Genomic DNA, 10,831 nt, shown 5'->3' on the forward strand with positions numbered 1-10,831 from the left:
AAAAAGAATTTCCTTTTCCAAGGATTCAACTATGCCCGGTCAGCGCAGGACTCGAACCCTGGACCTTCCAATCCTAAGGAAACACGTTGTGAACGTTACTATCTTTATAGAATTAATTGGTGTTGCACTTTTTAAAAAAAAACCTATTTATATTTCATGGACGTGTTTATCCATATCAACACTGCTATTACCCCCCCCCCCACCCCCCCCCCCTTTCCCAAACTACAATTCTCACACATCGTTCCATTTTCACATTTAAACAGTTTGATTTACAAAGCTAAGAAAAAAACCATCAACAACAAACAACCTACAAGCAAACTAGCAAATATAGCAATAATAATTTTAGAGCAACAACAACAACAGCAACAACAACAGCAACAACAACAACGACAACAACAACAACAACACAACAATATATCTGCATAAACACCAAATCGGGACATCGAGATAATTTTAGCCAATTCCCATATCATTTCTCATTTCCGAGGTCACTACTGCCATGAGAACTACCAATTAATTATTTATAATTTTCACTACGTTTCCTATTACTGTTACTACTTTCCTACACGATACAATACTACTAGTTCCCCAGTTAGTCCATTCATTCATAAAGCTAGTAGAGACCAAAGACCAGGTTCACGATAAACAAGACAGAAACAAGACTGGTCGTATCAGTAATATCTTGAATGATATTATTATTATTATCATTATTATTATTATTATTATTATTATTATTATCATTATTATCATTATTATTGTTATTATTATTATTATTATTATTATTATTATTATTATTATTATTATTATTATTATTATTATATTATTATCATTATCATTATCATTATTATTATTATTATTATTATTATTATTATTATCATCATCATCATTATTATTATTATTATTATTATTATTATTATTATTATTATTATTATTATTATTATTATTATTATTATTATTATTATTATCATTATTATTATTATTATTATTATCATTATGACGTCATACATTCATTCATTCACAAGCACAAGTGCGTGGAGTTCATATAATATTATATATCTATTTTTTTTTGGTAGTGATTCATTCATGTTCACTGGAGTGTGAAATACGACTCAATAGTCTGATGTCACGCCGCCCCTCTGGATAACCTTTATGCTCGCCGGAGAAATATTTCATACGGGCGTCCGCCATTGTTCCGATAGTTTAGAGCCAGTGTCACTAAGTTACCATGCGTCATTAGGAAGGAAGTGACGTTACGACTGTTGAAGAGTATTGTGACTTAAAATATAATGACGGGTGACTTTCCGTTAAAGCGAAATACTCTGTTGTTACTTTCTGCCTCAAGGAATGTTGCAATCTGATAAATACATGGCTGTATAAGAATGTGTACAATAGAGTCTTGTTTAGGGTTACGTTCAGGAACTGGGCTAAAACCGCGGAGGATTTTTTAAGGATAATACAGGTTGTGTCAGTGCTCACGTCCTTCGCCAAAGTCAGTGACTGTGATAATCTTCAATATGGTCTGGTGAGTATTATTGTTCACCCTATATATATATATATATATATATATATATATATATATATATATATATATATATATATATATATATATATATATATATATAGCTCTTTGTTATTGTTGTTGGAGAAAGAGAGAGAGAGATCGATATTTGAAGGACGAGTTTTCTGGCCAAATATTTTTTTAAAAACATGTTGTTTTTTTGCTTGCTTTTCATCTAATTTTGGAGTATGCTAAAACAGTATGGATCGAAACTGAATACGTGACACGCCATTTCAATGTGGTACTAAAGCAGAGTGGAGCAGAATTAACTGAATGTCAAAATAAATAAAATTGCAACTCACTAAGTCAAAACGTATTGTGCGGGAGTGAATGAAGCAGGTGAATGAAATTAAAAGTCTCGGGTTAGAGAGATTTTGACAAAGCAAGGTTCATTCTAATCGATGGGTATTTGAAGGACGAGTTTTCTGGTCAAAATTGTGAAAATGCGTTTTTTCAGAGTACGCGATAGCAGGGCGAAAGAGACCGCTAAGGATTATTCCCACCATCTGTCGACATAAGCAGTGGCGCATGGAGTACGGAATGATTTCGTGAACAGAAATAGATCGATTTTTGCTACAGAAGGAAAAGACAATTTATTACTAGAGCACAAGGAGAGATTCATAATATATTGTTATATGTAGAAGAGTTATAAGTTGTTAATATAATATTATAGCTTACATAGCCATCAGTCGCACAAAGCCGCGGTGTTTATCCCAGTTTCTGAAACGTAAAACCAGAAACGGGTACTTACCGCATGTCTTGTATTGCCGGAGTTTATCCCAGTTTGTTGAACTTAAAAGGACACAGGGGTTTATCGCATGCCTCATGGGTAAATAGTGTTTTACAAGTGATTTATTAAAATTTACACTGGCAATTGCCAATTAAATTCTGATACTATGACGTTGTTAAATCGCAGATTTTGTTTTCTGATAAACTTAAATTAAGAACGAGATATACTGGATCAAGAACGCTAAAACAGGAGCTGTTTTCTTGTTCTTAAATTTTATCATGTTTACTATTCCTGCTTATTCTTACATTTTATCATGTTTACTATTCCAGCTTATTCTTACATTTTATCATGTTTACTATTCTTGCTTGTTATTACATTTTATCATGTTTACTATTCCTGCTTGTTCTTACATTTATCATGTTTACTATTCTTGCTTGTTCTTACATTTTATCATGTTTACTATTCTTGCTTGTTCTTACATTTTATCATGTTTACTATTCCTGCTCGTTCTTACATTTATCATGTTTACTATTCCTGCTTGTTCTTACATTTATCATGTTTACTACTCCTAATACATCGTATTCTTGACAAAACAACACATTTTTTTTTTGCAATGGCTTGAAAACTCATACTTCGAATATCAGTCTATTAAAAAAAAAAAGAACCTCATCTTGGCAAAAACTCCTTAAGATAAAGATCTGAACAAGTGTGTATGAAAGGTGCCAGACAAAGCAAGAAAGAAAAAACAAGAAAAGAAACACCATCCCAAAAATCAGTCGACCTGGTGGATGTTTATTTCTTGTATTTTTCTTTCTTGCTTTTCAGTCACCTTTCACACACACACACACACACACACACACTTGTTCAATTCTTTATCTTACACCGGTGCCTGCTCCTTAATTTCTTAATTTTAAAACTCTCAAAATTTGGAGTTCCAATGAAAAATCGCGAATTGCCAAGTTTTGTGAGATTTTGCCAAGATGATAGACATTTTCATCGATCGATATTTGAAAGACAGGTTTTTCGTCCAAAATTTTTAACATGTGATTTTCATAGTACGACAAAGTTTTGGCAACAAGAGCTGGAGAACGTTTTTAACATGAGTACATTCATTCTCAAGGGAGAGGGAAATGGTTAAGGATAAAAGGAATTTTCATAAATTCATCTTGTGCTTTAATGTAGTTTTAAAATTCGAGCCGTTTGTCTCAGTTATCTTATAATCATTTGCTTCGATAAAGGGGAAGCCGGAATTGTTAACACCTATCTTATGTTATTTGTTGAAGTTTGATATCTCTGTTTATTCGATTTATATTTAAAATAAGTAAATAAACAACATTAATGAATTTTATTTATCCATAAGAAATTGATTTTAGAAACATGAATTACAATAATGAATAAATTAATGTTAAATGATTTATGACATATATTTATAATTAATAATAAAATGCATTATTTTAGTTGGATTTTATCTTCAAATAAAATATTTTAATTATGTATAGACTATTCCAACATATTGTAAGACCGCCTAACAGTCGTCATGTCTTGTTCTGCATGTTACGCGTTGCTGTTGGCCAGGGACCCTTTGCAAAACACTTTGAGCAAGTGTGGATATTGCCCTATATGAAAGCTTAATTTTGGGGGAAGAAACCTCAGACTCCCTGATTACCGTTCAGACGCGCTACCATAACAATAACACCACAGAGGTTACCCGATTCTCGTTCCATTGTGAATAATAAAAGGATTCAATTCGTCCAAACTATCAAGTAATATCTGGCAAATTTTTTGAGATCCCTTCAACTTTGGTTTGAAAAGTCCCAGGTTTAAGAGGTTTTTTTCCAAGATGCGAGTCATTTTAATCGACCGATACCTGAAGGACCGGTTTTCAGGCCAATAATATGTGTTGCTGGCTGGGAAAGAAGCGCAAATTTCATAAATTTGAGTTATGCATGCAGTTGTGTATAACACATCTTTCTGATCATTTACCACTTTAAATTTTCTTTCTATATCTATTAGAACCCAAGATATGCATTTTTTGCTGAATAAAGTTTGTTGCTATGGGAAAAACTTTATTTTCGATTTTGGCTCACATCTTTAATAGAAGCTCACCGCATCTTCCTGGGTTTTCTCAACCAGCCTAACATCTTATTATTATTTTAAATACGTGCTTTTATTGAGAAATGTGTCTATTTTGTTCCAGGGACGAGTTACCGGAGCAAGAGGAGACAAGAGGGGAGGATGACGTGGAGGAGGACAAGCTGAGAGATCCTGCCGTGTCCTCCAAGGACAACTCCCACAGGACAGAATACATCCAGCGACACGTCAAGGCAGGAATGATTGACCCTGTTATCGACCCGGAGAGTCCAAACCATCTTCTCACCAAAGAGAATCAGATTCTGGAGGATTGTTCTGACACCCAAAGTAACTCAAAGAGAAATTCAAAGTAAGAACAAATTATTTTATATTATTCTAGCCCTCTCCCTAAATAGTAACGCGTAATGATATCGTGTTTACAATAATAACTTGTGACGTCAGATTATCAAACGATGAATTCACTAAAATTAGATTGTTGAAAAAAGAAGTATGTATCATTTAAATATTTTTGAAAACATCTTTTACTCAGAAATGACGAAATGTGATTCGATTGAAGGGTAGAATAAATGATTTCTTACACTCTTGCGTTTTGGAATTTGAACTGTGTTCCCAACGCGCACTCACAAGCACGTGCAGAGGTTGGGAACACGCCCGGGAAACTGAAAAGTAAGAGTGTAAGAATCGTATGCTGTTTTATATGGAGAGAGTGACGAATAGACATAAAGGTTTTTAACGAGTAATAGTATTGATTGGTGGTTTTGTAGTGTAAAATAGGAGTATAACGAAGGTATGTTTGCAATTTTACGATAGTGGAAAAGTAACGGCAACGGTAATAAAAGTAGTGGTAGAGGTGGTAGTGTTGATAATGATGATGCTTATAATAATAATGATTATAATAATAATAATAATAATAATAATAATAATAATAATAATAATAATAATAATAATAATAATAATAATAATAATAATAATAACAATAATAATAATAATAATTTTTATTTCAACTGTAGCAGAAATTACATTGTACAGCTTCTGAATTACTAAAATGCCGTCAGGTCAAGAGAGGTCAAACTAGAAGGTAAAATCTCAGTGTAATGTGTATGTGGCCTCTTTATTATGTGTTGTACTGCCCGATATTAATAGTCTTCAACAGTCGTAACGTCACTTCCTTCCTAATGACGTATGGTAACTTAGTAACACTGGCTCTTCCGGCGTGCATAAAAGCATTTCCAGAGGGGAAAAAAAACACATAAATTGATCATGTTTTGACTTTTACACATTCTGGTCACAAGGCATATGAAAAGGTAATGAAAAGTTCTTGCCAGCATGAAGAATAAAAAGTAATGATTTTCTTTGTTTAGAACCAAGATGGCCGCCGTTGCCAGGCGGCGTGACATCAGACTACTGAATCCAATTGGTTAGCCTGGTAAAATAGTGTGTACTTGGCTAAGAAGCTCACAACATTGCCATCCGGAAGTCTAACGGACTAACACACAAACTATGTATAATCATGAACTTTTATAGTATGGATAATACAATCAAGTGAAAATTCGAAGATCCGAGTGACGTCAACTTCATTCTATCTATCTCTACAATCCTCCATCTCCTATTCCATGTTATTGTTTTGCTAATGTTGTTGTGGTTTATCAAGATGTTGTTGTTGTTGTTTTTTTTTTTGTGTATCTTTTTATTGTTGTTGCTGTTATTGTTGTTGCTTTTTCTCTCTCAGTCTTCTTTACTCATTCCCCTCCTCCTCCTCCTCCTAAACAACCTCCTCACTCCTCTTCCTCCCCTAATCCTCCTTTCCTTTTCGTCCCCCTGTTCCTCCTTCTTCCATCCTTTTCCTCCTTGTCAACTTTCTTCTTCTTCTTCTTCTTCTTCTTCTTCTTCTTCTTCTTCTTCTTCTTCTTCTTCTTCTTCTTCTTCTTCTTCTTCTTCTTCTTCTTCTTCTTCTTCTTCTTCTTCTTCTACCACTACTACCACTACTACTACTATCTATCTACCTGACTGATTATTAACGGCGATTTGCATAATCAATAAAAAGTCAACAATACTTATCTCTATGCCTGTTTTGTACATTATACACACATTGGTAAAATAGAGCCAAATGAGTTACAGTGTTTATAATTATTTCCAAAATACCCATATTAGCTTTTGTACTTTGACCTATTTCAATAAATAGATCAGCCACGCTTGACCTAGATTTCTTTGTTACGTTAATCAATTAAATCGAACTTATGGTACCGTTATCGATTTTAGATGTAGAATCCTCGCATGAGCCGTAGTGATTATTCTGATTAGTGACAAATCCTCTAAGATATCCAAAGATACCCAGGCTTTTTCAAATATCAAAAAAAATTCTGTTCGCCATCTCTCCAATAGGATTCAAATGTCTGATGTCACGTCTGCCCAGCAACCAGCAGCTTGGTTCTAAGCAAAGAAGATGGGTACTTTTTATTCTCCATGCTGGCTAGAACTTTTTCACATGTCATGTGATCAGAATGTAAAAAATTCAAAACATGACCCGATACACAATGTTTTTCTCCCCTGGATACACTTATATTACGCTCGCCGGAGAAGTATTTCATAAGGGCGGTGAAAAAGATTATGACGTCCGCAATTGTTCCGATAGTTTAGAACCAGTTGCTATGCGTCATTACGAGGGAAGTGACGTCACCACTGTTGAACCCTATTTTCTACGTCAATTCTCTGAAGTCATTCCCTTTATCATAATTTCATTTTTGCTCGCGGGAACTAAATCTTTTTGACAACTTTCATTATCTTGTGCAGATACGACCTAAAAGTGGATCTTAAGCGAGTTACCACCTCCGGTTCTCTCTCTCTTTTTTTTTTAAAGAGTTTAAATAGCCTACCTATAAACATATATTTTGAGGTCATCTTTTAAAAAGAGTTTTGTCAATTCTTTTCTAGTGTTTTTTTTTTTTCTATGAAGAAAATGAATAATATGTTTTATTATTGTAAATGACATGAGCACACATTCAACATTTTAAAATTTAATTTTATAATCCATTTTTAAACATTTTTTTAGATCTAATATTTCATCGTTTTTCAAGCAATTGTCTGAAACTGCGTTGACATGAATAAGGATGATAACAAGAAATGAAGTGAGTAGAAAAGTACCAGAAGAGAACAGAGAATAATAACTGTAGTTTTTATTCTCTTTTGTCTTCAGTCACTTTTCGACTCACTTCATTTCTTATTGTTATCAACATGAGTGACTGCTCCACTCACTTTTCAAGAATAATGATGAATACTGCGACTGTTACAAATAAAAGTCTTTCGTTGAATGTGTCGAGGTTCTGTATGGTTCGTCTATCGATTGATTTAAAATCGAAAATGTAACGATAGTGACACGAAAACGACTATTCGATCAATGAGGTGGGTTAATGCGTGGGTTATATTCTTCAGAGTTACGGGTATGAAATTAGATAGTAAACAAGACTCCCCCGCAAACGCGCACACACATACACACACAACACACATACACACACACACATAACACACACACACAACACACACACAACACACACACACAACACACATACACACACACAACACACACAACATACACACACACAACACACACACAACACACATACACACACAACACATACACACACAACACACATACACACACAACACACACACACAACACACATACACACAACACACACACAACACACATACACACATACACACATACGCACACACACACACACACTAATTGTTCTACAAACACTGTATTGGAAACGCAATCTACGGGCGTGATAAACATATGTTATAACCTTTTCCGTAGCCATGAGAAAGTAAATAAGATCTGGCTTGGCGGTTTTTGCATCGCTTGCGTTTGCGTTGCGGCCGCGAAAATCGCAAAATATCACATAGTTGCATTGCGGCCGCAAAATAAGCAATTTTTTGCAAAGTTTTGCAAACTTTCGAGATTTTGCAAAGAAAAAAAAACATTAATAATTTTTTTAAAAAAAGACATTTCTTTCTCTTATAACATCTCGTTTTGAAAAAGATAATGAATCAAGATTAGTTTCTTTTTTAACTGTCTCATTTTCTTCCTTTTTACTGGCGTTGATATGACCTTACATTTGTTGCAAGCGCCGTGAAACCCTTAAAAACAAACAAATGTCTTTCTCTTTCATGAACTAATGATGAGTTTTTAGGTAAATTAATCGCAATTATTTTTGCAAATTTTGCTGATTTTAGCTTGCGAAATTATTTTTTGCAAAAAAAAACGCCATGTCACCAAAATAGATAATTTAGTTTGAGAATAAAATCACGAAATAATCTGATTCCCTTTCTTATCTCGTAGTTTTATAAAAGAGGCTAGAATTCATTTTTAAAATAATGAAATATAAAAATTTATTCAGTGCATTGCCATGCACAATGAGCTTCAAAATGCTTTACATATTCTCCAAAATATTCATATTCTTCAAAACGAGCATTTATATAGAGCAACATCCACTAAACGTGCTCAAAGCGCTTTATAAGGGGTTCCCAGCCAACAGAAATATTTAACATTTAAGATAGACACGACACCTGCCAGCCAATATTACAATTTCTTTTCCGAAAGAGACAACCGTGTTAACAGCCAGGTACACATTTTACACTTGGATACGGCGAATGACTGTAAATAAAAAGGCTTTTCCAAGGAATCTTCTTCTTCTTCTTCTTCTTCTTCTTCTTCTTCTTCTTCTTCTTCTTCTTCTTCTTCTTCTTCTTCTACAGGCATATTATAATATTGTTGTAGACAGTAGGTAACAGGAAACAACATTTTTATCCAAAAATCGACTAAAGACGGATAGCACACTGTTGTCTGCCAATGATATGTCCACGTTAATCACACGTGTAAATAATTATTTTAATGTGATTCGAACCGTATCTCACAGAATCGTCTCACTAGCGTGGTTAACTTGACCCTTTAATGACCCACTTAACTGTCGTACCCCCGGAAAGTAAATAACAATGTGAAATGGAATTTAAGCTTCAATTTAATATTCGAAGACAGATAAATTCGACGTTTCGGGTTCCCCTTTATCAACAAAACAGGATGAATGAAAGACCACAGACGAGAGAGATAGCTGGTTGACAATGAAAAGGATATAAGAAAGTGTATTTCCCTATAAACATTCGATACATCATTCGTTGTATGGTGCTTTTAGGCCGTTACTTGGGTGATTAGTTCTCACATTAAGTCCATCTAACAGACTATAAACGCTGAGAAGAGTTAATAGATACAGTTTTGTGTGATTGGACTGTTCATCTGGCGTGCAGAAGAGGTGCACATTTTACCTAAATGCATGGCACCAATTTACTGTTAATATTTCATAAACGTATGGTAAATTTTGGAGTGCCTACCAGTAAACATATATTATGGCCAGAACGTCGATGGGGCAGAAAATGAAAAGAGTATTTTGTACGTGAACAGTAGAAATTTCGTGGCAGTATTAAGATAACAGATTTGAAAAGGCTTGTGTGTTACAATACCAGACAAAGCCGAGGGGAAAGTAGGTGAAACATATCAGCTTTCCTCGATTGTCACGTCGAAATTCGACATGGTCATGTATTATTATTAATTAATTAATTAATTGAATAATTAATATTCTTCTTCTTCTTCTCCTAAATGTGTTGCAAGCGCCGTAAAACCCTTAAAAACGAAAACAAACATCACTAGCTCGGTTGGTAGAGCACTCGCTTCACACGCAAAGGGACCGAGATCGATCCCGGGTGGAGTTGAGATTTTTTTTCCTGATCCCCCACCCAGAAGTGATTGGGTAGCTTGATCTGTTAGACCTGGCGGAAAGTACTTTGCGATAGTCTAGCGTCAAATCCAAACAATTGCTATTGTCCGTTTTACGCTATAGATAGAATGCGCTTGGCCAAGGAGTTCACAACATTGCCATCCGGAAGTATAACGGACCAACACACAAACTCTGTGTAACCATGAACTTTTATAGTCTGGTTGGTTAATACAGTTTAGGGAGAACAACTCACAAACGCGGATGGCAAAAACAATAACAAAGGCCTGGGTGACGTCATCTGCATACTATCTATAGATAGTATGCGCTTTGCTAAGAAGCTCATAACATTGCCATCTGGAAGTATAACGGAAGTATAACACAAAACTGTGTCTATCCATTTATGTCTATAGTCAGGTTAATACAGTTTAGTGAGCATTACTCATAAACGCGGATGGCAAAAACACTCGCAAAGACCTGAGTGACGTCAACTAAGAACTATCTATATAAACCGGGATAAGCTCCGGCTCCATGGGCCTAATGACTCTAAAGGAGCCAGTGAAGACATGCCTAGTACCACAAAAAAATTCGTATAAATACGATATTTTGCCTCCAGTTACAGAACTGCATAAGCATCTGACTCAATAAATCTTGTTGAAATGGAACGTTTAGTTTCTTAGAATC

General features: G+C 34.6%; 1 protein-coding gene across 1 annotated transcript in view; it reads left to right on the plus strand.

Moving 5' to 3' along the window:
* Positions 1 to 1,121: 1,121 nt before the first annotated feature.
* LOC144966107 (sialin-like) overlaps positions 1,122 to 10,831 on the plus strand; it is a 71,242-nt gene continuing 61,532 nt past the window's right edge. The window contains exons 1-2 of the mRNA XM_078902190.1: positions 1,122 to 1,522; positions 4,486 to 4,728. Of these exons, the coding sequence (XP_078758316.1) occupies positions 1,515 to 1,522; positions 4,486 to 4,728 (251 nt within the window). The 5' untranslated portion in view covers positions 1,122 to 1,514. The remainder of the gene's footprint in view (positions 1,523 to 4,485; positions 4,729 to 10,831) is intronic.

The sequence above is a fragment of the Berghia stephanieae genome, chromosome 2 (genome assembly GCF_034508935.2).
Source record: "Berghia stephanieae isolate SIO BIC M18660-M18661 chromosome 2, UCSD_Bste_1.3, whole genome shotgun sequence".
Taxonomy (NCBI): Eukaryota; Metazoa; Mollusca; class Gastropoda; order Nudibranchia; family Aeolidiidae; genus Berghia; species Berghia stephanieae.